Source organism: Musa acuminata, chromosome BXJ2-10 (genome assembly GCF_036884655.1).
Source record: "Musa acuminata AAA Group cultivar baxijiao chromosome BXJ2-10, Cavendish_Baxijiao_AAA, whole genome shotgun sequence".
NCBI lineage: Eukaryota > Viridiplantae > Streptophyta > Magnoliopsida > Zingiberales > Musaceae > Musa > Musa acuminata.
The window spans coordinates 26,835,431-26,862,992 of record NC_088347.1 but is presented as its reverse complement, the minus strand read 5'-3'; the positions used below and the strand labels follow the sequence as shown (position 1 = coordinate 26,862,992).

At 40.9% G+C, this 27,562-nt stretch overlaps 4 protein-coding genes across 5 annotated transcripts; 2 read left to right on the top strand and 2 right to left on the bottom strand.

The window, feature by feature from the left end:
- Positions 1 to 455: 455 nt before the first annotated feature.
- Positions 456 to 2,132, top strand: LOC135624839 (ethylene-responsive transcription factor TINY-like). The gene has a single exon (XM_065128850.1). It carries the CDS (start codon positions 1,201 to 1,203, stop codon positions 1,903 to 1,905), a length of 705 nt encoding a protein of 234 aa, XP_064984922.1. The 5' UTR covers positions 456 to 1,200; the 3' UTR covers positions 1,906 to 2,132.
- Positions 2,133 to 6,350: 4,218 nt separating this feature from the next.
- LOC135625590 (protein phosphatase 1 regulatory inhibitor subunit PPP1R7 homolog) lies at positions 6,351 to 9,235 on the top strand. The gene is made up of 6 exons (XM_065130589.1): positions 6,351 to 6,811; positions 7,833 to 8,063; positions 8,232 to 8,378; positions 8,461 to 8,603; positions 8,677 to 8,791; positions 8,993 to 9,235. Exons 1-6 carry the CDS (start codon positions 6,500 to 6,502, stop codon positions 9,071 to 9,073), a joined length of 1,029 nt encoding a protein of 342 aa, XP_064986661.1. The 5' UTR covers positions 6,351 to 6,499; the 3' UTR covers positions 9,074 to 9,235.
- A 4,978-nt stretch (positions 9,236 to 14,213) lies between these two features.
- Positions 14,214 to 20,729, bottom strand: LOC135624836 (pseudo histidine-containing phosphotransfer protein 2-like). 2 transcript variants are annotated; one of them, XM_065128845.1, is made up of 10 exons: positions 20,546 to 20,729; positions 17,077 to 17,264; positions 16,630 to 16,766; positions 16,405 to 16,523; positions 15,715 to 15,993; positions 15,144 to 15,274; positions 14,990 to 15,058; positions 14,750 to 14,821; positions 14,564 to 14,636; positions 14,214 to 14,485 (listed from the first exon to the last, which is right to left on the bottom strand). In XM_065128845.1, the coding sequence occupies exons 5-10, from the start codon at positions 15,772 to 15,774 to the stop codon at positions 14,435 to 14,437; spliced, it is 456 nt and encodes a 151-aa protein (XP_064984917.1). In that variant the 5' UTR covers positions 15,775 to 15,993; positions 16,405 to 16,523; positions 16,630 to 16,766; positions 17,077 to 17,264; positions 20,546 to 20,729; the 3' UTR covers positions 14,214 to 14,434. The 2 variants fall into 2 exon arrangements, with proteins under 2 accessions (XP_064984917.1, XP_064984918.1); XM_065128846.1 differs by lacking the exon at positions 17,077 to 17,264.
- Positions 20,730 to 21,081: 352 nt separating this feature from the next.
- LOC135624834 (transcription factor MYBS3-like) lies at positions 21,082 to 25,177 on the bottom strand. The gene is made up of 3 exons (XM_065128844.1): positions 24,734 to 25,177; positions 21,984 to 22,180; positions 21,082 to 21,885 (listed from the first exon to the last, which is right to left on the bottom strand). The coding sequence occupies exons 1-3, from the start codon at positions 25,014 to 25,016 to the stop codon at positions 21,361 to 21,363; spliced, it is 1,005 nt and encodes a 334-aa protein (XP_064984916.1). The 5' UTR covers positions 25,017 to 25,177; the 3' UTR covers positions 21,082 to 21,360.
- Between the last annotated feature and the right edge of the window lie 2,385 nt (positions 25,178 to 27,562).

The window sequence follows — 27,562 nt, the reverse complement described above, 5'->3', positions numbered from 1 at the left end:
GTATCTTAAATTTCCGAGCGATGCTGCAAGTGCAAACGAGCTATGGGACAATTCACCTACGTAATCTAAAACAGGATCACCTCGATCCAGGCGTTTGCTGCCGATGTAGCGCGGCTTCAGTCGCAATAATGTTACCGTGCAGATTCACCCATCTCTTCTTGGTCCCTTCCAGGCTATATATGTACAACGCAACCGTCAAAGAAGACGATTGAGGAGGACAACAACTAGCCATGACAACAAAGTCATGGGAAGAAGACCTACGTGATATCTAAAAGAAGACTAGGTGTAGAATCGCTAAGTTGTCGATAGGTGGTGTAGGAAGGAAGAAAGATCTTGCTAGGTTGTGCAGCAAATAATTGATCATGGGTACTCGGTGATGACCAGTGGTGATGGGTCTTGGGGGAGTAAATGGGTGAGAGAGTGGTCCAGAAGGTGGTGAAGAGAATGGCAAACTGGAGCATTGAATGTTGGGAGGATGAAGTAAGTAACAGATAAAACGGGAGAGGCTCGGGGAACACTGTACTGCTAGGGAGTAGTGGGCGCAAGCGTCATTGGGAAATGATGGGGAATGCGAGGTCGGTGGCGTGTCGCTTTTAGACCGCACGCTTCCCCTCAATTAAAACCCCTCCCTGCCCTGCTCCTCGGCCTCCCAACTCTCCCATCTCCTTCTTCTTCTTCTTCTTCTTCTTCTTCTCTCCCTCCGTCCGTCTCTTCGAAATGTGTTTGCTTCCATGGTGTCAACTCGACGGTAGCAGCTCAAGGTTTTCTTCTTCGTCTTATCCAAGAAAAACTTGAATCTTCATCTTCTACTCGTTCCAGGCACTTGTAGAGGAAGCCCTGCAGCTACTCCAACCAAATCACCCTATCCTTTGAATCACATCCATCGGTTCCAGAAGCTATACATGTCCATCACTCCACTCAAGCCACCGATGCCAATGCCGGTTTCTCTTGTTCGCCAGCAAGTCGTTCGTCCACCTAAATAAACAAGGCCGCGAGTTTCTAAGCTTACCTTTCCGAGCCAAAGCTAAAGAACTCTGCTCTCGAACGCGCCACCTTCCACCAACTATTACTTTCTGTAGCCTGCATCACGCGGGGGCAACGTGAGAACGCCATCAGGAAGCTTGCTTTTTGGAGTGAACAGTATCGGAGAGGGACACCGCACGGCATCGCAACCAAAAGGATCAGTCCTTTTTGACATCAATGGCGGACACCCGCAACTCCTCTGAGCCGGAGAGCAGCGCCAATTCGATGTCTTCTTCCCTCTCCTCCCCGTCCTCCACCACTACCTCCTCTTCACCTTCCCGAGCCCTTCAGGCGATTGACGAGTCGAACCAGGCGATGGCTACCTCTACTACCGGGGGGAGGAAGAGCGGCGCCGGAACGAAGCGGACGCGGGATGGGGGTACGCTGCCGGCGTACCGCGGCGTCCGGATGCGGGCGTGGGGCAAGTGGGTCTCGGAGATCCGGGAGCCCCGCAAGAAGTCGCGCATCTGGCTGGGGACGTTCCCCACGGCGGAGATGGCGGCGCGGGCACATGACGTGGCCGCACTCAGCATCAAGGGCGCCACCGCGGTCCTCAACTTCCCCGAGCTCGCCGCCACCCTTCCGCGCCCGGCCACCCTCTCTCCCCGCGACGTCCAGGCAGCAGCCGCCAAGGCCGCCGCCATGGTCCCGGCGCCGTCTCCGGCTACCCCCGACGATCCGGACACCTCCGACGAGCTCGGGGAGATCGTGGAGCTGCCGCGGCTGGACGGGTGCCTCCTCGACTCGGCCAATTCCGGGGGCGAGTTCGTGTACCACGACGCGGTCGACTCGTGGGCGCCGTGGGTTGAGACCGAGTTCGGGCTCGAGCCAGATCAGATGTGGGATCCGACCACCTTCGGAGCTCTTCTATGGGACTATTAAGGCTGCTCAAGCTCTTACTCTCTCTCTCTCTCTCTCTCTCACCATGCTCACTAATGCCCTCTAATTTTTCATCCAAGCTGAATGGCTTCTCTCTCTTCTTCTTTTTCTTTTCCAATCCAAGCATGTCTTTTCTTTTGTGTGTGTTGAGTTTTTGTGTGTTAAAAAATCGATTTGTATAGTTCTCAAAAAGAGTGGAAGAATAAATTGTGATCACTGTTTTGTGTGAATGACCAGTTTGAACCACCAACCTTGGAACTTTTCTCTATCCTTCACACCCAGCTCTACTTTATTTGTTTCTTATTCCCAACTTTATGATCTTAGATATGATTTCAGCTTCATAGCAGTCATACACCACAGAATATTCCTATTCCAATTATTCTTGTAGCATCCCAGTCTCAAATTATTATCACTGACTCTTTAACTTTTTCTAATGCTAGTGCTCGCAGAAGACAAAATAGAAAAATAAAGGTACAAAAAAGTCCAAAGTATTAGTTGACAGGGAATAAAAATAAAAAAAATCTATAGACTTATGATAGATGGATGTTCCAACTCATGCAAATCAGAGCAATTATTAATGATTCTGCTGAATAGAAGCACTCTATATTTTGAAGTATGTGAGCCAAGTGGCATTACACATACCTAAATAGACAACGATGCTCTTCCTTTTCAAGTCCTTTCCTCATGTCAGCATCATCCGCTGAGCTCTAAGCAATTAAAGTGCGGTTTGGAGCCTCTTCAAAGACTAAGGACGTCCTCATCACCAAACTTGCCCAAACTTAGCGAAGAATAAATTAGCATCATGTCATTAGAGCAGCGTGACAGCTCTATCAAGTCACATCACCCGATGGACGTCCGCTTTAGCGGTAAAGGATTAGTAGCCATTCTGTGTGCTACGACGCACGGTGAAACCGATGGTTACTGATCCTCTGTTTGTTCTTAATAATCAATCGTACTCTTATAATGAACTGATAAGAAAAGGATGACTGGCGCAGAGGCTCGCCTTCCCTACTCTATCGTTAGCGGCTTTCAAGGCTTGCGGTCATCCTGCGCTGCGCGAGACGGTAGCGGGTCGCTTTTCAAGACGGCACGGCACACCCGCGAGTTGCTCGACGTATCGCGTCACTGAAGGTTGTTTATGAGAAATTAAGAGAGAGGGAGAGAGAAGGGATGGGCACATATGGTTTCAAAGGTATCTACGTTCTCCTCCTCAAATAAAAAAAAAAGGGGAGAGAAAGCAACAGTCTTCTTTCACGCACGCTGGAAATTGGAAAACCAGCTGCTATCACAACATGGACTGTCCACTGCGCTCTCTCTATTTATTAGTCCAGAAAGCATATAAAAAGTGTCTTCCCGTCCTTTTCTTTTCTTTTTCTTCTTGTCTGGGAGACAGTGATCTGCAGGTTTACTGCATTGTTTACTTTCTTTTCAGCATATATTTTTTCCCACCCTGCGGTGCACGCATGTCTCTCAGAAGCATTTCCGCAAACAATTTGCGGTCACGCGCAATGCGTGGCATCCGTCAGCTACCCCCAACCTCCATTACCCATTATTCTACTCCATGCCCCTCCTCCTCTGGTCCCTGGATCTGATGTGACGACCCTTCCCCTTCCCCTCGAGCTAAACACAACCCGGGTTCAGCCACGCGTCTGGTGGTCTCAGAAGCAGGAACGATGGCCCAATTCTTTATCACTTAGCTAATTCCATGACAAATATGAACTGCTAAAAACTCACCGACGACGACGACGACGACGACGCTTGCGACCATGAAATGACCTCAGCAAGAAGATCTCTCGCCCACCGCCTCCTGCGCATAAAAACCGAGAAGGAGACAAGCGACTGATTGCAGTAAGATAAGATGGGATAAGATGTGTGTGCAGGGGAAGTACTGCGTGTCACAACAGGGTTGCCTTACTTTTTCCGGACAGAATGATAGGACGTGTGTCCTTGCGGGTGTGTTCCCGGAGGAGGTCCCCCTTTCCATGGTTTTGCGATCACTGCCCATGAAGAACACTAACCTTTTGACGTCCGTCTGCTTCTTACCACCAATTCTCCATGCAGTTTGGAGAGGATCCAAATGCATGCATTCGCTCTCACTCTTACCACCAACACTGCAGATGACCGGCCCCCACCACATGAAAGTGCAGGTTTGCATGCAGTGCATGCAAGTGGTGGTTGGATTTCACAGTGTCATATCTCACGCCGGCGACCGTCAACGTGGTTGGTGGTACTTCAAAGATTACGGCCGTCCCTACTCCCTCTTCGGCCCAGTTGTACATCGAGATGAATCTCTGGGCCCTGCTTGGATACCTTAGATTTTACCTCAATGCCGACAAGATGAGAGGAGGAGAACGATCATTCACATGTTCGGACTCCACCATTCATAAATCCTTGGACAATATATTGTCTTTGCCGATAATTCGAAGCTGCACAAGAAGTGAAAGAGTAGATTGGAAACGAGTTAAAGCTGGCTTAAAGCAGTACAGGGGAACTGGCCATCAATCCCAATCGCATCGCAGTTTAGCAAGCCATGTTCACAGAATCCGCGTGGGCAACGCTGCCGCCAGCTTTTCTGGATTTGACATCGTCGTGCCGTGGCCGACGGTACGGTTCGAGGAGGAGATCGGAGAAAGACGCTGTTCCAAACCCGTGTCGTCCAACACGCACACAACGTCGAGTTGTGCGCCTCCTGATTGCGCCAGCTTTGGTTCTGCTGCTTGTCTTGCGCGGCAATGTTGACCGATTCAAGTGCTCGAGGGATCGGCGCAGACAAAGATCAGACGCGTCAATCGCAGACGAAGGTCAAACCTTCACCGTTTGGTTGATCAATGTTGCTGTGAAAATTATATTAAGTATCTAAAAGAAATAAGTGATAATAAAAATATCATTCATGAGATCGGGTAATCAATCAATCACCAGTATATTAATCATTTACATGTGATCAATCAATAACGATTTGATTGCGATAAAAGTGACTCGTAGTCAGGCTTCGATGCTTCCGCGAAGTCTCACAATGGCTTGGACTGCGGGGACGAGCACCGAAAAGTAGGCAATGATGCGGGCGGGCCCAAGCCAAACAAAGTCGGGGCCCACCCACCACGGCCAACGAATGCGACTGTCGGCGTTGCCATCGCTCGACACGTCTCACGCACTCTATTAACGACGAGAGGGGGTGCCTACGTCTCCGGGGAGGGACCCGCACACACGCGACTCGATTGATCTGCGACGTAACAGAGAAATCTAAATCGATTGGCAATCCATCGTAGAGAATTGACTTATGAAACGAATTCCGAAGCTTAAATTGCCTATTCCTGAAGATTATTGAGGCAATACGTCAGTCGAATTGACTTGATTGTATCCGAATAATTTTATGGGCCATGAGTTGATATGAACCCCAGAATATGGTGACAAATAAACGTCTATGAATTTGTTGACCTAAGATTGATACATGAGTTATCTGAATAGTCGAATTCAAAGATATCCCCTACTTGTCATTCGTGTATAGCGCTACACATGCCATAACATTAGGGTGAAACATATTGGAAACTTTTCTTTCTGTGCTATATTAAGAATCCAAATTCTCTATAAATTCATATTTCTTGAGAGAGAGGTGAATGGGCTTTTTGGGCGGGTTTTAATGCGTTCGGAGTTCGTTGGGCCAGACATCTATCCGAAGAAGAAAATAGATATCTCACTGTACTATATATATATATATAATGTGTTTTGCTGGTTGTAAGTTTTTTTTCTTACTCATGTTTTTAGAGATACCTAAACTGATTGGTTAATATTAGGAGAAAATATTATTGACGTCTTAGGTTGATCAAATGTAGTCCAGACCTATATACGTAGGAATGTCTGAGATATCTTTAAGATGAAAATATCATGCTCCCGGTGTAGATGTCATCTACCGAAATACCCAAGTCGAGAAGGGTTTTGTAATCGATTTCTCTTATGTAGGTGGAGGGTGATTTGAATTTTACGTGACAATCATGTGTCGGTTCATAGTAATTCCTTAACTACTAAATTAATTTTGTATTGAAAAAAATTTTGATATTGGCTTTGCTTTTAGTAATAGGTTTTTTTGAAAAAAAACTTGATATTTATTCTATTCTATGGGGTTCAAAAATACATGGCATAAAACAACGTTGTTTTCGTATGCATTACGAGTCGGATGGTCGATCAAATGAAAAGGAACATTGAGTTCATATATTCGGGTTTAGACCGGATTTGGAGCCCAACGCCAAGTCGACCTACTCAGAGGACGCAAGTCGATCGGACCAGATTGATCCAAGTCGTCCTACGATGTGGTCAGGTTGGACCAAATAGGATCCCGTTTGAACTGCGCACTGCACATTACATTCGACTTTTTTTTTATTTTTTTATTTTTTTATCTTTTGCTTAATTATCTTTTTTCGTCCGCAAAAATACAAATGTTATTTTCCGTTTCGATTCTCTTCGACCACTTTCACTACATTGTTCTTCGCTTTTAGAGGCATCGAGAACATAATCTCGATCGGTCTCTCCTCCTCTTTGCACAACCGTTAGGGTTTTGATCGGTTTCTTTGTCTGGCGTCTTCGATCTGCACGACCACTGCCGATGGAGGAGCGCCGTTGTCTCGACGCCGATGAAGCGCCCGGGAACGGAGGGTGTGCGACGGCAGGAGAAGAGGTGGAAGGGGAGCCGCAGGGGCGATGTCTCGACCTCACGAGCTTTCAGCTCCATGACCTGCGTGAGGTCGAGATCCCGGATGACCTCGTCGAGTTGGATCTCACCGCCAACAGGCTTTCCGAGTTGGACCCGCGCATCCGTCTCCTCCCGCAGCTGCGGAAGCTCTCGCTTCGGCAGAACCTTTTCGACGACAAGGGCGTCGAGCCCATCTCCCAGTGGAAAGCCATCGCCGGCTTGCTTGTAATGCTTCCCGTTTTCTCGTTCTTGATAACTCGTTTGAATTCTCTTGCTCTTTTTATTAATTCCAAGAGGAGTAATGTGTTACCTTCGTAAATGTCTGTTTTTATTCTTAATTTCTTGCACAAATTTAGTACGTTTATTTCAAAACGGCACAAACATTCTTTTCATCCATGAATGAATTGAATTGTCATCTGAGACGATAGTGAAGCATTGTTATATGATGCAAGTCGAATAGAGTAGGTAGAAATGGATCGACTTGAATAGATGGACGAAAAAAGAACAAGAAGATGGAGAAATATGCACAGGTTCACAGTTTATAACAGAGGGCATTGCTTCCAATGGCGATAATGCAGAATTTGGTGGCGAGAAGGGAATCTAGAAACAGAGAAAGTGGCCTTGTTATGAGGGTTCCAATATAAATGTTTTGAAGCCCTGGTGACTGCCATTATGGAGCTCTCAAGCGTCACTTTCTTGCAACTTGCGGTTAATGAACAAATGAAAGGTACTTTGATTAGGGAAAGACAAAAGAAGTCGTGCAACGTGCAGCCGACAAACAAAACAAATAGCCAATTTATATGTGAGAAGTGAATAGGCTAGTATTAGTGAAAGGTTAGAGTATTCTGGAAGAAAAAGTTTCACTACTGTTGGAAATATTAATCTTGCGAATAACTTAGCATTTTCTAATATTTTGTGATTTTTAAATTTTTGATTCAAATTTTTTTATTTTCAATCTTAATTCGTTTGATTCCAATCACAAATCTTCGGTTGATGTCTATACTGTGGAGCTTCAGGGAAATGCCTTGGTTAACTGGCACATTCCATTGGAAAAGTTTTATGAAAAAACTTTAACAATGAAACTGATGAAGAGCGAGGTCTATCTTCCATTTACTATGATATCGATAATTAATTTTCATTTTTGTTTAAATATGGAGTGGCAAGGTTTTTGGATTCTTTTATTTGACTAAATCCAAGCCGCCTTTGTTGCTATCTATTATCCACTGGTGGTTGCTTTATTGTGCAGGAGCTGGTACTCCGGGATAACAAGCTGAGAAATATACCTGATGTTAGCATTTTCAAAAGCCTCCTTCTCTTTGATGTCTCTTTCAATGAGATATCTTCCTTGCATGGCTTGTCCAAGGTCTCCGACACACTCAAAGAGCTTTATGTTTCAAAGAATGAAGTCAACAAGATCGAGGAACTTGAACACTTGCATTCGTTGCAGATCCTTGAACTCGGTTCAAATAGATTAAGGGTGAGCTTTTATATCTTGTAACTTTTATCAAAGGCTTTATAGATTGGTAAAAAGCAGTTCCAGAAACTGAATTTGTTTTCCTTCAAAAATATATGTCATCGCGATAATCTTTGGTACTTCTCTGATGATATAATTCATGCTAATCTTTTTTCCTGATCCTCATGCAAGGTTCTGGAGAACTTGCAAACGTTGACAAACTTACAGGAGCTGTGGCTTGGACGAAACCGTATTCGGATGGTCAACTTGTGTGGGCTGAAATGTATCAGAAAAATAAGTTTACAGAGCAACCGTTTGACATCCATGATGGGGTTTCAGGTAAAAGAAACAAAAAAGGTTTTTCTATTGTCGCGTTTCATTACGTATAATACATGATGAATTAATATTATTCTTATTCTAGGGATGCATCGCACTAGAGGAATTGTATCTGAGTCATAATGGTATCCAAAAGATGGAAGGGTTGTCCACCTTAGAAAACCTACGTGTACTGGACATTTCATCCAATAAACTTACCATGATTAGTGATATTGACAAACTGACAAGGTATGAATAACTTCTTTGTCTCTCTGGCTCAGTGGTCATCTTTTTGATTTATGCATTTGTCGATACCATGCAGATTAGAAGACCTGTGGCTTAATGACAACCAAATAGCTTCGCTAGAAGGCATTGATGTAGCTGTATGTGGTTCAAGGGAACGGCTTACAACCATTTATCTCGAGCGCAATCCATGTGTATGTTTTTTGAAATTTCAGGGAGTAATTATTTAGTTTTTGATTGGCCTCATTTAATGTTCTTAACACAAGCTTTAGAAAGGCTTGCTTAGGTCACTAGTATGGATATCCTTCCTCGAGCTCGTAAAATTAGAAAAAATTGAGTGATGAATGGATTTCGAATGTGCTAATCTATTTCACTCTGTTAAAAATGTGTTGCAGGCTAGCTCGCCAGATTATTCTACTACTTTGAGGCAGATATTTCCAAACATTCAGCAGATTGATTCAGATATTTTTATGTGAGGGATTGGATGATCATGCATGTTACTGAATATGATCAGTAATCACGTGATAAATGGATTTTGGAATCACATTTCATGGTACAAGCTACTCGATCTTCACCTACTTAAATTGTCCTTGTAACCTTACTGGTTATTAATCATCCATTTGGTGATTTCATCCTCACTCGTGAACTGGTGGAATTTGGGAGCAGTTAGAATTATGATGCATTTCTAACAGATAAGTCTGTGTTTTGCTTCTCAGACAGTTTCTGCAGAGCAAACCTTTGTATCAAGTAGGTTTATCAGAAGCAATCTCCTCCTTGGCAACGAATACGGTACCACAGCAAGTTCCAAGAGAACGAAGGTGGAAAATTTTATGCCATTTTTGAAGTGGTGGATTAAAGTAGAAAAATAGACAATGTGTCCTGCTCTCATTTTGTCAAGAACAGGAAACATGTTGAGCTTCAAGCCCTGTTCATAATGTCAATGTTGAAATCTTAAGTTCATAATGTCAATGATGTTAATTACAAGAAAAGCTGTCACGGTTATGCTATCAATCCTTTCTCTTTATTCGGGAATCCAAATCATGAAACAGTAACGACTTAGATGACAAACAGTACTGTTCCACTGCTTCAGGTTTTTCTCATTCGTTCGCACGGCTTCCGACACTCGCTCCGCCATGCCTTCGAAGCCATCTTTGGTCCAAGCCTGCAGTGGGTCGGAGTGGAACGACCACTCGAGCTCGCACCCGCCTTCCCCACGCCCGTCGGCCCGCAGCGGCAGGACCTTCAACCTCGCGACTTACGGCCGGAGCCCCATGTTGTTCTCGGCCACCTTGTAGCTGTACCGGCGGCGGCAGAACGACCTTGAACGTTGCCACGTACCGCTTCAGCCCTATATTGTTGTCGGCCACCTTGTACCTGAAACTTCGCTCCGCAGGGTCGAACGCCAGCAGTTCCTCGTAAGCCCAGATGAGAGGGTTGCCGTCGTCACCCGGGGGGCTGCCGCAGTAACGCACGCAGCCTGGCCGGCTTTCATCGCCGGCTGTCTTGCGGCATGTCTCGACCAGCCCCGGGAGCCACAAGTGAAGGCTGCAGAAGTCGGAGAGGAGGGACCAGGCTTCGTCAGCGTTCGTGCTGAGGAGCTTGGCCGCGGCTTTGCCTTCCCACTTCTCAGGTGGGTCTTGCTCCATTGCTGAGCCTTTAGAGGGAGATCATGGATCTTCTTATATAGGAAGAAAGTAGACCAGTGGACCACAACATTTGGAATGAGCAAAATTTCGACTGGTGATGGTCTCTCCAATGGAATCGACATCGTTCCGCTCGTGGCTCATCGATTAGTGTCCGTAGGCATTGGGCACACACATTTGCCTGCTTTGAGACCACGCTTTCTTCGTGCTGCATCTGATGCTAATCTATGCCAAGAAAAAAAATTCATGTGGTAAATATCGATTACTTCCCGAAAAATTTATGACATATATCATCAAACTCAACTGGGAATCTATATTCTTTGCCAAAGTAATCGGTTCTCTACAGTTCATGGAAGACCGGTCGATAAGCGTCTGTCACTTCCTCACAAGCTATATACTCTTTGGCTTGTCTAGCATCGGAGAGGAATGCGGTAAGAACCAAAACTACAACTGTAAGTTCCTCAGCAACGCTAGAAAATGGCTGCTTACGGAGTCGACATGTTCTTGTCAGTTTGCAATTCTCGTGTTTCATGACAAGCTTTCCTATTTGGATTGTCCGAGTATTGGACAGGTGTGTGAGAGACAAATTGTCGTGTTTCACATGATGTTGAAAGGAGAGGGCTAGTCGAAGGAGGCTTAAAATGTGAGGCATTTGCAGGGTGTTGATATCATGGCATAAATGTAAGACATTTGAAGGAGGACATTTGAAGGAGGCCAAAGAGTGAGTTCTATCTCTGATAGAAATGTGCCATCCAACTTGAAGAATTCTGGTTCATTCCCAGAAAACTGTGATTTTGTACATAATGCTCGGATTGTCTATAGATTATCTCAAACTGATGATACTGTCAAAGTACAGATCTTATAGTGTCCGGGAGCCAGAGAAGAATTCTGAAAATAAAAAAATTTATAGAGATCAATAATAATAAAAATACTAAAAAATTGACGTAAGATTTAACATGATTATATAAATATTTATTTACATCTACAGCAAAAATTAAAATTTTAATTTCAAGGTTATCGAGTTATCTCTACTCAAACACAAATTTTCTTATCTATCCTCTCGTATAAATATTAAAAAATTATATATATTTTTTCACTCTCTATAGAAGTCCTAAGGAGTATTCACTCTAAAGAAATCCAAAAGCACCAAAAATATTCTTCACATCTTACTTTTCGTCTAAAGTAATTCTAAAATACTTGTTAATCATAACATATAATAAGAAAATATTGACATGCCTTGTATACTTATGTGATCAACCAGCAAACTTACATGATCTATAAGAAGATGACCAGCTCCATCAAGATTGGAACTGATACATGGCAGGAGCTTCGTTGGAAGAGGTTCATCATCTCTACGATGGCTTTAGATAAAATGGATTTTATTTAGGTTATGATGTGTTGATCTAGCTTCTGTGCTTGTGTAGTTCTGAGACTCTTTCACTTACCTAAACCTTGACAAGTTCTGCTGCTGCAGAAGAAAATATATAATCGCTTATTTCTCATTGATGAATTCTTCTGATTTAGACCACCGTCTACTTCCATATTCCATACATGTATCTTTCACCAATAAATTCAATCCACTGCACATCGTCTGCAGATAGCAAAGATTACAACCCACTACGGTGGGAAATCGTGGAAATCCTGCCGATGGAGGAGACAAATGTTGGAGAGCACCAATCCATTTGTCCACCAGAATATTTCCAGGGAATGAGTAGATAACTCTGTAAAATGGAGCGTCAGTGATTGCATGTTTTGAATATGGATCATATGGTGGACAGGATTTGGCGTTGGAAGAACCAGATGAGATGATGAAAGCAATGTGTGCGAGTGACTTCTTTGAGCTCCTCTTAGCTTCACCAAATTTGACAAAAGAAAGTTAGAACGTTGTGCTTTACTAGTTTCCCTCGATAATTTTATGCTAAATGGTATTATCACCGTAAGAAAAAATAATTCAGCAACATCTTAGATTAATTCATATACACTTATCTTATAGAACAAAGAAAGGTCAAAGTTCAAGGATATAAGCGATTAAGATAGAAGCAAGTCAAAATAAAAAAAAGATATTGTTTATTATAATAATAATAAAAAATAATATTAAATTAATCAATGCAAGCAAGTCAAGAAGAATAAGAGAAAAAAAATAGAGCATATAGAGTAAGAAGATAATACTACAACTATAGTGCAGGGTGATGATTATTTAATTTTATCTACTTCTGATGATATTTTTTCAGGGTCTCGAGTGAGTGATTAACATAGGTGTTTCTTATCATGCTACACTGAAGATGAATTTTTTTGTTATCTACAGGTCTAAAAATTTTGGTATTATCAAGATGGACAACTATGACATGATAAACATCATCAACATGAGTGATATTCATATAAAGATCAACCTTAACTACAAGTTGATACTTAATTATGTGAGGGATATGATTGACTTTGAGGTTGAATTAATTCCAGTTGGAAGGCTAAATGATAAAAACTTTGATAACAGATTTCACATAAGATAATGAAAGCAGGTTCTCTTAATGTATCTAGTGGAAAGAAATATCACACTTTGTATAAGTTGTAGGCTAAAACTTGTAATGAGCAATTAAATACTATAGAGAAAGATTTCAACGTAAAATTATGACATAGATAACTTGAGCTCATGATTGAGAAGAGATTGTAAAATCTCATTCTAATTCAAACTCAAGTAATTTTTAACGTTTTTTTCTTAATATATATTTTTTTAATTTTTAAATTAGTTTGGAATTGAACTAAAACCATTAGTTTCGTCCGGAGTAGATTGGAAACCAATTACCTCCTTGGTTTTGGTTTGGTCTGAAACCATAAAACCATTGATCGATTCCGATTTTGACTAGTTCACTTTAAACTAAATCGTGATCAGGACAACCTTTATTTCTAGATTCAATAATTAAAAAATCTAACATAATATTACTCAAATGCTTGAATTTCAAGCAAGAAATTCAGATTAAAAGTTAAAGGTTTTGGATTACATCCATCTGCATTATCATGTATGCTATTTTGACTAAATTAACTCAAACTCGACGATGAATTTAGAGGGAAGAGGTAACATAAATTACAACTGAACCGAAAGCTTAGGGGAAAGCCACACCGCCAAACGTAGCTTTCGACTATGGTAGTGGTGGTGGCGGCGGCGGCTGTGTATTACAAGGACGTGTCTCTCGTGCTTGCTTTGCGAGGTTCCTCCACCCCCACCCCACTACTAATCAAACCCCCCCCCCCCCCCCCCCCACCCCCCTTTTGGAAAGTAGAGAATCCAAGCATTCGTTTCTGTAACGCCGTGTCAGTTTGCTCAGCTTTTTCGTATGTTTTTTTTTTTGTAAAAAAAAAAAAAAAAAGTTAGATTAATCAGAGCTATAAAATTAGAATGGATTGATATCTATCTTCCAGACGAGAAAAGAGAAAGAGAATGATTATTCATCCTATAAAAATTTGTATCATCATGAACTACAAGATTATGAGAGAGATCAAAATATTTAAAATGGACAATATTCAACTTGGAAGTCAGAAAGCAGATGTAAAAGATAATATGGTAAGGAGACCCAGCGTTTCTTTGCATGGTCATTCTTTTTGGTCAATGCTTCCCTAAACCCTTCATCTTCGCATAAGAGTCGAGAGATGATGGTGTGTCTGATCTTGCCATGTATTATTTTTAAGCTTCATTGTTAATGATAGCGTTCGAGATGTTTAATGTGGCTTAATTATTGTTAATGATGGTGTGTTTGATTATGCCATGCATTATATCGGCCGAGCTTTTATCGAGCCTCATCGCAACCGAGAACGCATTAATTAGTTTTTTTTTAAGGATAAATCATAAAGATATGATTTAACTTCAAAACCGAGAACGCATGCCGTTTAGTAAATCCATAATTCAATTATATATCATATGTCAGTGTTTTTTTTTTCTCTGATTAAATTGACAATTGTACGGTTGGACAAATTCTGAAAATATTAGAATTTTGTACCTCCCAACGTTAAGATTTTATGATCACAGATTGCACATGAAGTTTGATAGGATATATGTGGAGTTAATATTTATTTAGACTCCACGGTCGAATATATTAAAGTCAACATCTGCTGCAATAACATTGCTTATTCTCACACCAACCTACGCTATATATCTGCTTCGACTCACGTCACATAGCTTCGTTGACGATCGATGATCTCCTCTCACTTGCCGGAGCGAGTGGCTTTCTCAGCAGGACCAACTTGCCTTAACAGCTGCCATGACAGAGGTGAGGGCATCAAATGCATGAGGAAGTCTGAGAGAACGAGTTTTTAAGGGTCAGAAAATGGAACCTGGAAGTAGTTCTCCAGCTTCAGCCTCAGGGTCGAGTGCTCCTTCTTCACCTTCTGAAACGATCGTAGGCACCTGAAAGAATGTGAGCGAACAACGCAATCAAACAGTAGCCATGGAGAAGACGATGCATGGCATGCAGTATTCAAAAGCGGAAGATTGTGGAGGAAAAGAGATGAGTTTGGCACCCTTCGGAGTTTCGTTTCTCACAGTAGTCTCTGAAGACGGTGCAGTCTTTCATCATCTTCGCGGCGCCGATGCTACACCAATCGCGTAAGCTTACATTAGCCAACGCTATGAACATCATCAAAACTAGATGGCCAAGTACGAGTTGAGGGAAAAGAAAAGAAGATGAAGAGAGTCTCAGAAAAGCTTGTGATCTACCATCTCAAAACCTGGTAGTCAATGTGAGAACGGCAAAGTCTTACCTGGAAGCACTGTCCTTTAATTGGTGCACCAATGCGTCCAGACTTTCATAATCTCGAGGACACTTCTCACTGCATGAATACAAAGCTCATGACATTATTATACGTGAACGCTCTCTCAGAAATACAGTATACACCGAGGGAGAAGTGTGCTTACATGGCCTGCTCAATATTAGCCACCAATCTGGAGGAGTCCCTGAAGAACAAGGTGACGACCTCTTCCACAAAATTAGGACTAGCATCATCTTGCAACTCTTCTAGCTGATAAAATTGGTCGTCTAGGTTACCCTGCAATAAACAACCACAGCCAAGTATTTATATATGACAAAAAAAAATACTGCAATTAGGATTCTTAGAACATTATTCTGGCTTTGCCATGTTCCAGATAACGATTAAGATAACATCAAATCATCTTTTTCTTGATGCAACATCGGCATCCACTACCATGACCTTACAAGGAACTCAAATGCACTCAGGAAACGTAGAACAGAGTAGATGATAAACGTAATGGCTATTGCATAACCTAAAGAAAGATATATATATATGAATATATTTTTTCTATTCTGCTTTACCGCTGACTCGACGGCAATAAATTTGAAGTTTGTGGGGGTCATAGTAACAGATCATGGTGGATTACTGTTAAAACTTTGTTGTTATAGGAAATGCTGCTCTGCAGTTGCTGCTACAAACAAAGCCACTGCTTTGCACACCGAGTGAAGAAATCCAACCTGATCAAAGAGGCTCTTCTTCAGGTTGGCAAGCTGGCGCTGCAAGCTAGAGCTCTCCATCTCTGGCCGAGTAAGAAGAGACGAATGGAGCAAAGGATGGAGTAGTGCAAAGATAAGAGATGCCGATGAGATACTAGAGCCATGGTAGGTTGCTCTATTTATAGAGCAGGAGAAGGGCTGTTGGTGTACATTACTCCTGCATATAACCCATCAGGAAGCAAGCAGCACTCAGGTGGGTCAGGATCAGCTTGAAATCCAAAAGATGGACAACGACCAAAACTGCATTCAATTAATTTGGGTCAGCTCAACACATGTATGTTTACAGCACAAGCCATAGCATTTCAAAACTTTAATTAGTCTGCAACTCAACAGCTAAACAACTGAAAGAAACGAGTGTTCTTTGCATCCAAACAAAGTCTGACTAGTTCATCATTTACATCTAGATTACCCTAGAAAGCATAAACAATGTCTGAATAGTTCATCTTTTACCTCTAGATTACCCTAGAAAGCATAACTTGACAAGCCATGAAAACTAAGAGAGCAAAAGATTATGACAAAGGGCACCCCAGCGGATATATTTCTGAAGACAAAGGACAAGCATACATGTGATTGCTTCATTAATTACTGATGTATAAATCATACAAGTTATTTTATTTCGAGAAAAAGGATTGGAATATGTAACATGCTTACCATCAGATATCCTGCTACAGACCACCAATCATCACCTGTATGTTCTTTTTCTTGTCACCGCCCTGCCCTGGCTTAGGATATACCTGTTCTGTCAAGCTCTTGGAATCAAAATCCAGAGGCTGACATAATAAACACCAATGATTAAAAGAACATAAACCAATGCCAATTCTATCCTTGCCCGACTACAGGACTAGGTTCACAGGATCTGACAAGGAGGACCCGTACCTGTCATACTTTTTCCCTTGATACTCTCAATCATTTGTAAGTATATGCTACTTGATAATTCTGACGAGTGCTGAGAAGTAGCAGATGTGGCTTCGGCGCATCCACCAAAAATTTGTGATGACAATCTTGAGTTCAATCTGCGATGTAAAGAAAAATTCCATGAATGCGGCTGCTTATAATCACTGAGGGAATACTTTCATATAACTTTTTAGATATTTCTTGCTGCCAACAAGTAGCTGCTAGCTTCATGTGCATAATTTGTATCAACTGCACAAGTTTACCTTTTTTTCTCTTTCATGTACTACTAAAAGGCTGTTTAGAGCTAAAATATGAAAGAAGTCCAATGAATTATGGTCATTGTCTTGTGTTTCTATCATCTGAGAAGCACTTGGAAAAGAAAAGATTGGAATTAGAATAGACTCTTGATATGCTATCTTTATTCCATACCCAATATGAGTAGGATGCAGCAACGATTCCAGTAGCTCTCCGCCCTGGTTTTCAGATTTGGTTTCTTTAGGGTGCTTGGTCCCATGCACCACTATGCTAAAGGAGAAAAGTTGTAGGGTGAATGATTGCCCCGAGGATCATGATTCTTGCCCAACATCATTGTCCAATGTCGAAAACAGAATATTGACCTGGAAGGACATACTCAAATTGCAATTCCGTGAAGAACACTGTTACAGAAAGTAAAAATCCTCTGCCTGGAGAATCATAATGATTAGAAAGAGTTCTAAAGTACAGCCGTTGAATAGATCTTAGTTGTCCAAAGATGGAAAGATCAGCTCCTAAATTTTTTTCCTCAGAGGATCCATCCAATGGACAAGCACAACATGCAAGACATTCTCTGCTGCCCATATTTAACATATACAGATATTATGAAATCCATTCTAAACATGCTAACAGAAAAATTCTATATGACCACTAACGGTACAACGTGGAATACAGACTAAACGACCATTTATTATCCAAAGTAACAATGAAATTATTTATACTAAATTTACACAGCTAGATTATCACAATGGACTAATTCTAAAAGTCCCATAAGAGAAAGAACATACAGAAAGAAAACGCAGGCATGAGCAGAAAACTTCATGTTCAAAGAACACACCCCCCAACTAGAATGCTGTTGAGTATTCAAAGATATATGTCATAAATATACGCATATATGATTTGCTATAAATGTTGTAAAAATAACATGCATTTCTTGTTATATTCAATGAAGAGATACAGCTAAGAACATTTTTATTAATCCAAAAAATTTAAGAAATTGAGAATTATAACATTCAATTCTGGAAAGTTACCACCGATGAGAAGAAACTATAAGATCCCAATTATTTGGGATCAGCAAATGGATATCTTCCTGCTTTTGAGCTCTATTGAAGGCAAAGTTACTGGTGATGTTCATAAAGTCACCAAAACATTAAATATCAGATAACTTTCTTTAGAAATTATAAGTATTTCCTACTTAAACCATAGCAAAAATTACAACTGCCATGGTCTGACTGAATTTCATTGATCAAATAAGCAAATGAAAGCTTTTCTACACCTAAAGAGTGTCAACATCATAAAAGGTTTAAAGGGTAGCTAGTCTTTCGTAGAGATGGGAGTTATCCAGGACAAGATAACTTTTTCATGGTTTAATAACAGAATTCAGGTGCTGTACACACAAATAGCATGTATCTTTGTTGTTTCATGAGTTAATTTATTCACTATGATATTACATCTATTTTCAATATGTACAACAGATGTCCTCACCAAGTTTTAAATGACAGACTACAAAATGCATCGAGAGACATCATAGAAAGATTGCTCCTCTATGACTTGGGTGATCAAAGGTTGAGTCGCAGCAACAACATCTCTATTGATAGAAGGATGATTACAGACAACCTTGTATCGATAGGAAACTCATGCATTAAGCCACTCTTTTTATGTTACTGATGTGTCAAATATGAAGTAAATAATAAACAGTAAAGGGAAAAAAAATCATCATATAGGAAAGGTAAAATATTCTAATACATATTTATATTTAATAAGCCATCAAACCCTGTCCTAACCATGAAACCTACAAAAAATCCTTTAAAATCAAAGATCCAACGATAAAAAATATTAGAGTCTCCACTAATGAATGATAAGCATACAAGAGAAAATATGATGGGACTAAAAGCAATCCTAGCCATGTTTTTCACAATTCAGTAAAATGAAATATGCTCAACAAGATTAAGTTGTATCATGGGTTTCTTTTCTTAGTGAAGAACTACTTAGCATCACCCTAATGAATCATTTCACTCTGATTCATTCTAAATTGATGTAAAAGATAAATGCTCAAATTTTCTATGGTAAAATTTTACAATATGAGAATTATCAACTTGTTTGTATACTATAGAAGTACAAATAAGATTTATTTTGTATCTCGGTCATCAGCCTAGCTGTCACATCATTACCACAATTTTATTCTTATTTAATTTGCTTTCACGTCTCATAGTCAACATTAGAGAATCCACCTTATAGCACAAAAACCGACAGACAAGCATAAGAAATTTCTACCAATGGAAAGACGATGATAACGTTCATGACTAGGTCTAAGATAGGCCACATGGGCGAGATAGACACTGAGCTGAGTGGACATGGACATATCCTGGATCTAATCCCAATCTCTTCAGCAATAAGGGAAGGTCAAATCCACAAATATAACATACTTCTTCTGTAGAAAATCTGAAAATCATATCTTATCAGCATATTCATATTTAGTATCTGACAAATAAGTGATTGGGACATCTAGAATTGAACTTTATAGTTGGTAGCTTCCCGGGTTTTCCAAAGGAATCTTCACACATCATTGATTGTTCTCATGGCCACATATTTCTTCAGCATCATTGAAAGCAGAACCTAGTGACAGCTCTTGCATATTAGCATCTTCAGAGTACTGTTTACCCTACATGCACCCATTACTCAACTAGCGCAGCCCCCATGATATAGGGTCGAAAAAATCATATCATTAAAAGAAATCATACATATTAAATGAACAAGTAATCCTTCCTAAAATGATCGAATGAACAAAATAAAGTGACTTTATCGACATAAAATCACTTTGCTTTGATAAAATAATATCAAAGTTCTGAAACAGGAGTTGCACACATGTGCATTCACCTAAGCAATTCTTTAAACCAGAATCACTTGTTTCAGTCGTAAGAAGAATTAGCATATATATCATAGCTTAATGCAAGAATGCCTTAATGGTCCATTTCGTTATAGTTTGATAAACATGCAATATCCATTTCACATGTATTTACATTTCTAAATTTCCTGACCTCTCAATAGGATATTAGCTCCTCTCTCTCTCTCTCTCTCTCTCTCTCTCTCTCTCTCTCTCTATATATATATATATATATATATATATATATATATATATATATATAAAGGTATATCTGTATTTGTTATATAAATATATATTATTGAGCGCAAATCCTACTACTCTTTGCGCTTGTCTGTTCTATTGCTCTTTCTTGATTTATGAACAAAGGTTGTAAAGTTAGCAGGAACTGTGTACACGTACAATTTATTTCATAACTGATTTTTCTATTGAATACAAATAAAATCAGAATTGCCCATAAACATGCCTTTTGACAAAGGAATTAGAAATGATGTTCATTATAATTGGATACCCAATTCGAAATTTTATAGTTATCAAACATCGACATGGATTTAGTATTTTGTATTTTTCTAGGCAAATCTGACCTGGAACTAACATGATACTGTTACGAAGCAGTATAGGCACCAAATGACAGAAGAACCAGATCGATGATGAATAAAAAAGGGGGAGATTTGCATGGTCTAATCACAAAAGCAACAAATTTTTCATTAAATTGCCAATCGACAGTTCGCTTCAAATGATACAAAGCCGAAAAGGATCGCTCACCGTGGTATAATTTGACGACGAAGAAATCGAAAGGAACAGGAGGAATCCACTGTCGCGATGGAGAAAACAACGATATTATCGAGGTTAACGAAACTGACATCAACCAAACTTTACGTCGGCCGCACGATCCGATCCGATCCTATCCCGTCCCATCTTCCTGCTGAACAAACCCTAACGCGTCACCTCAACCCTCCCAAAAACACTGTCCCGAACGATGCGACACCTTCCGGCGTCCCGCGGCCTCTCACATATTTGATGTCTGGGCTTCATAGGTCATGGGTCCCATCGTGTGAGGTCTGTGCTACTTCCAGTCCAAGTCAATCCCCACACACACACATATATATATATATATATATATATATATATATATTCGATGTTGAAAATACTATTTTATGATGTATTAATATATTCCACATCTCTCTTCACAAATATGACAGAATAATGAGCATCTGCACTTGTCACATTTTAAACACACGTCTTACTGTTTCAAAGGACAACGGTTTTCTTAGCTGACCTATTTCTCAAATGCCATCCCATAAACACCAACTCTTCAATAGCATTATGTCCTGAATCCAAAATGACATGGGATTTGTGTGCTGATCCGTATGAATCAGACTAAGATCAGCAAAAGATGCCTTTTGCATGGTAAGAATTTTAGTTCAACTATCAACAAGATGCATCAAACTAAGAGATCGTCCGACTAGCTTGTTACAAGAATGGATGTTCCAGGGTTCAATGCAGAGAGCAGATTAACAGTTGACAACAGAGAAAGAATATGCATGGTGAGGATTTAGGGACTTCACAGTAAATGTGTCTTAGACTGCATGGATAGGGCTGCTGTTACTCTGGTTCAGATCAGGCAGGGCAACAGAAGAGTTAACCTGGAAAGCAGATTGCCTCGCTGAAGAGGATCCTACCAGTTTGAGGGAGAGCGCAGACGGGTCCATGCGGCTGTTGGTGCCATCACCAATGCTGAGTTTAGATATGCCGACAACCTCCTCAACATTCAGTGCTTCCTTCGGGACAACGGCGATCGGCTTTAATATCTCATGAGCCTCCTTCATCTCTTCCTCTTTTGCAACAGTAGTCAGGTTCAGAGGCCAATATGGTAAAGGCACTGGAATGAAAGCAGGGTAATATGTTGGTATCATTGTGACTGAGTTTTGAGTCTGCGGAATGGTTTCTCTTTGTTCTGGAGCATATTTTGTTGTTTTAGTTCCCAAAAACTCAGCTCCTTGTTCATTGAGATGCAAAGTTGGCAAGTGGTTTGTGTTCTCCACCTCGTTAGGAGGAGAATTGGACGTCAACCGCTCTTCATTGGCTGAGATCTGGTCGATTGGCTGCATAATAGAAACAGAAAATATTGTAAACAACTAGGAAATTTGTTGTAGCCTAGAATTGAGAATGAGTGCAATCGAAGGCAGAGAATTTCTGGAACCATGTCAAATAAGCTTGAGCGTCTCTTCCTTCTTGATGAATTACTCTGTCGAATGAAATACTTCTGGGCATGACTCGCAACCTGTGTCGGAGTCCTAGATATTACGAAGTTTCGAGCTATTCCACGCCAATCACCTTTTCCCAGTTGCTGAAGACCCACCAAGAACATCCGATGCTCTTCTTCAGTCCAAGGAACACCTGCAACCCAATGCATTGATCGTATGAGGGTAATATACTGAATTTAGATGTAAAGATTCATATCGTTGGTGAAAAATATAATACCTAATAAAGAAAAATGGTCAATTGTCAGTGAACTACAATTTTAAGTTTATGGCCATCAGCATATCAAATAAATCAAACCATAACTGATCTAAACCACCAAGTGCAGGATATTGCTACCTTGCCTCTGAAGTGCATGACCACAATAAACTGAAGATAAGTGAAAGAAACTGAAACAATGCTTCTGATCTGAGAAAATTAACTAAAGTTTTCTAATTTATCTAGAGAAATGTGGAGTCATCTTTCACAGATCAAGTCTAAAATAAGCTACAAGACTAATCGACGATAAAAGTTCCAAGAATATCAACACAAGTGACAAGACTAATCGACTAGATATTTATAGGACAAGGAATAAGTAATATTATAAAAAAAGGAGTATGCTGAACAAGTTCATATCAAAAAGAGTATGTCAACTGAGATCACAAACTAGCATCACTAGAAGAAGTTTCTTGATTGGTATTTTCACCTATTCATAGAAAATGAAACATTTGTAGGAAAAAATGATGACATTAGACAAAGCTAAGATGAAAACATGCAAATATTTTATAGAAAAATGCCAAAGGCACACACACCATCCAAGCATGCTAATTTTGACTTGGAAGATGGAAACTAATGATCTGTATGATTTCGTATCAAAGATCTTCAGTACAGCTATTTGTCACAGAATTATCTTTCAAACACAAACCAGATGTAGAATCATTGGATCCACTACTGGCTGCCTATGTGTTAACAAAGTTTAAGAAACGGCAGTTCACGATTCCTTTTTGTTACTCACTGAGAGATAAAATATATGCTCGATAACGAGTAACCCTTTTAAGTTCTTCACTTCTTCTAAAGCAAATGAAGAATGAATTATGGCATTCTTCACATAGGGCTCGAAGATTCAGAGGATAACATTTTAAGAAAAGATGTAACACATTCCAATCCATTTGAACCGGACACCTGGCGAACTTCATGTCAGCACTAATATCTTCTACCATAAATCACAAGGCCTTCACTGGTGCATCTCAACTTTAGCAATTCAAGATTTTGGAATGCATAATACTTTATCGAGAGAAGATTTTGCTGGCTATATAAAAGTTCGATAGCAGATGACCTAGTAGATTTTTGTAATATACAAATCCTTACATTTAACAACAACTACAGGACACAGATGCTTGTGTCATAAATCTTACAGGCCCACTTCTCGAATTTTTCTCAAAACTTGGACAATTGGGCTTGTATCACATTTAAAATGAAATTATTCCTACCCAAGTAAAATTATATATACGCTAGTTCTTTAAGCATGCCACCTTAGACTTAAAAGCAGTAGTCAATGGCCTGTTTACTTCCTAAAAAATGTACTATTTTTTAATAGTTCAAGGGATAGTAAAATCTTTGCAAAGACAATAGAAATGTGTTTTCCTGTAACTATGATTTTTTCAGTTATGAATTCTTCGCATTTTCAGAAGAAAGCCATCTAATAAATTAGACGGACGATGCACAGTCAAATAAACAAAAAATGTAAAATAAAGTCGGACTGCTAAGTAAATGAAGCGCATCATGAAGGATGTCAAAAATTAGATTGCTAAGTACATAAAGCATGTTCAATTTGAGAAAATTTGTTTATACTTCTTCAATGAAGGAGAGGCCTGCCAAATGAAGCACAGTATCAACCTCAAAATGAAAATAGCAAGAAAAAAAAAAGAATAACTGATAATTCTCAAGATAAGACAGTAAAGAATATAAAGGAGGATCATGTGAGTCACAAGCTCTGGACGTTAACATTTTGACTAATTTTACACCCATTCCATCATATATAAAACTATTGGTCCAATAATTAGGTCTCTTCTGTAGATGGGCCAACCTGATTCAACAAGAAATCAACACTACCGCAATATGCAAATCAGGTAATCATATTCGGTGGACCACATTCAATCAGCCCTTATCTTGCACAATGTTCCCCCCAAAGGAGGTGGTGAACTCAGGGGATCCCATCATAAGGGGCCACCTCTAAGCGTGTTTCCCCAGATTGGACGGTTCATCACCACCAGTGCAAACAAGGAAATCCTGATCACTGAATACTGGCAATAAACAATATCTGTCAACCTTCTACAGTGGAAAAGCAATATCCGTCGAGCTAAAACACGCATCTCATAATTACAAAGAGAACAATTTACATCCTTCAACAAATTACCAGACTCGAATATACCAGAGAAATGGCGGATCTATATAAGATGTTCTATGCGGTAGACTAGCACAAAGACGAGAGGTACCGTAAAAAGATCGAATTTTAAGAGGAAAAATCTGAAAGAAAAATAATTATTGAATAAATTTGATGAAACGTATAGAGATCTCATACGAACGGAGACATGCAGTTACCAGCAACGGGTTCGACAACGGAAGGAGAAGAGAGAAAAAAAACCGACCTTTTTAGGTATAAACGAGTGGAAACGTTAAAGAGAAATAAAAGGTTTAAGGGGAAAGTCGGGCCTTTCTTGCGGCAAATGGATGAGCTGGACGCATGGGCAGGCTCATCGGAGGCGTACCCGGACGCGGCGGCATCGGGGTGGTCGCCGGCCGGATCGGCGGAGGGGGAGGCACCTGCCGTCGAGAACGCGGCCGCGGAGGAGAGGCACCCCATGCTGGCGCTCTTCTTCATCGCCCCCACCCCATCCGTCAGGCGCACCCCGAAGAGCCGCACACCGCCCCCGCGCGCCGGGCACGTGCGCGAGTTGTGTCCATTGTTGCTGCAGTGCGAGCACCTCCTCGTCATCTCCGCCCGCCTCCCCAACCGCTCGCCGGCCGGAGCCCGTCAAGGCCGCGTCTCCGCGACTCGATCCTCACGTGCGCACCGCGAGCGCGAGGACAAGCAAGCAAGACCTCCGCGAGTCCGCTGCGTCTCGGTAAACGCTATTTTCGTCTCGCGAAGCATCAAAAAAAGGAAGGCAAGCGCTAACTCACCTTTATAACTCCCCCAACTCCTCACCGTTAATTACGAGAAAACCCGACAGAGCTCGACCGTCCATATCCCGCGCCATCACCACCGTCCAAACCAGTGTGAACTCACGACGACGATGATGATACGCTTACGTTATCCTGCCAAGGCTCTCTGTTAGCCATATGAAATAAATGCCATGAAATGCAAGTTAATAGAATTGGGACGTGTGGCTGATTTGATTAGGACTGTGACAGATTAGGGAGAGCCGAAATCGGCGAGGAACAGATGACCTGGTCTCTGCAATGTTGACAGGGTAATTAGCGCATTCCATATTAATTGGCTAGAATTCTGGGGTAGGAATGAATGGATTAAAGTTGGCATCTCATTTCCATTCTTTGTCTATTAATCTGTGTAGCATATTTTTATCCACCTCTTCTTTAGAATAATCAATCAAACACTTCACGAATCTCAAAGATAAGGGTGAGATGTCGACCCAAATCATACGTCGTCGGTTCTGTTACGCTGAGGCGGGGGAGCTCCTTGTCCGCCATCGTTGAGGCAGAAGAACAAGGCTGCTCGCCACCACTGCATCTTTTTGCCGTAAAAGACTTCGTCTTCTCTCTCTCTCTCTCTCTCTAGTTATTAGATATAAATAATTGTATATCATTCAGATAAAAATATATCTAGAAAAGAATACAACATAATAATGTTGGAGAAATGAGAATGATCACAAGGTGGCGCACCCACAAGAACAGCCCCCACTTACCTGTCAAGTTTTAGACCCCGTGAGGCAAGAACAGGTTTCTTAACCCCGAAGAGACTGGCGAGAGAGCGAGCAGGTCAAATGAACACCTCACAGCCATCCATGTCCTTTCCTTAAAATATTGACTGACAAGTACATGCTGTTTCCCACCACACAACTGGTGGCTGACACAGTGCTGCCTACACTTGAATCGCTTGAACCTTCCATGGGTAGACACAAAATGGGCACCAAAGCAAAGGGTACAAGGAATCATGCAAAGATTATCCTGTCTTTTCAAAAAGGACTTGGCAGAGGTGTGGATCACATTGGTGTGATAACCCAACCATGTGCGATCCCAAGTGGGGTCTTCATGCTGGACCCTCTTCTGCCTTGTGCACTTTTGCCTCACAACTCATATTGCTATACTACTGGTGGCAGATTGACTCCAGCGATCCTTCGGCTTATTTGATTTGCATTCTTCCAGCCTCTCGAGGGAAGTCTACTCTTGTGGATGGAAAGAATCCAATATCTTCGAGTGGGAGCCATAAGAATCCAGTCCTCAAAGAACCCTTTCTCGCGAACACCAGTCCTCACATGTCGAGTGCTTTAGTTATTTTCCACGTGAAAAAGAAGAGACAGAAACCTAACCATTCCAGTCTTTAACTCCGGCTTTAAAGTCCAAATCGGAGAGGTGATGTAGATTACTTCCCAGTGAAGGGAGTTGTAGGTTGCTTTAACTTGGCTTTGCAGCAAACAAAGGCATTGGATTCAATCTGTTTTAGGTCAGTCAAAAGCTTAATGCTACAGATATAAATCATATTTTGTAGTAAATACTTTTCATATAGCCAATTGACATCATCCTTCTGTGCTCAATCATGGTGACTTCAGGAACCATGTTTGCGAGAGATATTTAGATAAAGAGGGACAAGAAAAGGAAGTGATATGAAACATGCATGACACCCTGAAGCTAACAAGCTAAAGATGGATGGCTTTGCATGTAATAGAGCTAGCTTTTGCATATGCATGGATCCCATGCTAAAGGATGCTTTTATGAGCTATAGCCTGGCCTAGCAAGACCTTGCATCATCTAATATTTTTGAAGTATATAGTCATAGAACAAGACAAAAAAAGATAAATTTATTGTACATGCTTCATAATATCATGGAATTATCTATGGGGATGGATGGGTGATACTCATTTTAGCCATCGTTAGTAGCATGGATCGTAGTTGCCTCCAAGATAAAGAAGATACTGAAGCTTAGGGTTTCGGGATGGAAAGGGGCAGTCCATATAGTAGGTGGGACAGCGAATGGAATCCCCTTTACCACTTTATTATCTTATCCACTGTCACTGCAAGTGCAACTCCTTTTGCAGCCTCTCCGCTCCTCCGTCCATTAAAATGCTACTTCGATACCTTTTAATACACGTTCCATTGTCATTCCTAATATGCGAGATAAGGAGATAATTTAGGTAATGAATATATTATCCATTTAAATTGGATTTTAGACATTTTTATGAACAAAAATAGATCTGCGAGTCAGGTCTAGATTATAGTGAAGAAATTGACTTGTTTATCCTTCCTGCTCTTATCTCTATGCTTAATCCAGCCTATCCTCTCACTGCACTCCATGAGATAAGG

What these genes read in the sequence shown, in the direction of transcription:
- LOC135624839 (XM_065128850.1), top strand. Translation starts at nt 1,201, where the DNA reads ATGGCGGACACCCGCAACTCCTCTGAGCCGGAGAGCAGCGCCAATTCG.
- LOC135625590 (XM_065130589.1), top strand. Translation starts at nt 6,500, where the DNA reads ATGGAGGAGCGCCGTTGTCTCGACGCCGATGAAGCGCCCGGGAACGGA. An exon ending in TCGGTTCAAATAGATTAAGG is followed by an intron (nt 8,064 to 8,231) that starts GTGAGCTTTTAT and finishes TCCTCATGCAAG; the next exon opens with GTTCTGGAGAACTTGCAAAC. An exon ending in CATCCATGATGGGGTTTCAG is followed by an intron (nt 8,379 to 8,460) that starts GTAAAAGAAACA and finishes TTCTTATTCTAG; the next exon opens with GGATGCATCGCACTAGAGGA.
- LOC135624836 (XM_065128845.1), bottom strand. Translation starts at nt 15,774, where the DNA reads ATGGAGAGCTCTAGCTTGCAGCGCCAGCTTGCCAACCTGAAGAAGAGC. An exon ending in TTAAAGGACAGTGCTTCCAG is followed by an intron (nt 14,822 to 14,989) that starts GTAAGACTTTGC and finishes CGATTGGTGTAG; the next exon opens with CATCGGCGCCGCGAAGATGA. An exon ending in AGCTGGAGAACTACTTCCAG is followed by an intron (nt 14,486 to 14,563) that starts GTTCCATTTTCT and finishes CTGTCATGGCAG; the next exon opens with CTGTTAAGGCAAGTTGGTCC.
- LOC135624834 (XM_065128844.1), bottom strand. Translation starts at nt 25,016, where the DNA reads ATGACGAGGAGGTGCTCGCACTGCAGCAACAATGGACACAACTCGCGC. An exon ending in ATCCATTTGCCGCAAGAAAG is followed by an intron (nt 22,181 to 24,733) that starts GCCCGACTTTCC and finishes ATTGGGTTGCAG; the next exon opens with GTGTTCCTTGGACTGAAGAA. An exon ending in GCTCAAGCTTATTTGACATG is followed by an intron (nt 21,886 to 21,983) that starts GTTCCAGAAATT and finishes TCTATTATGCAG; the next exon opens with CCAATCGACCAGATCTCAGC.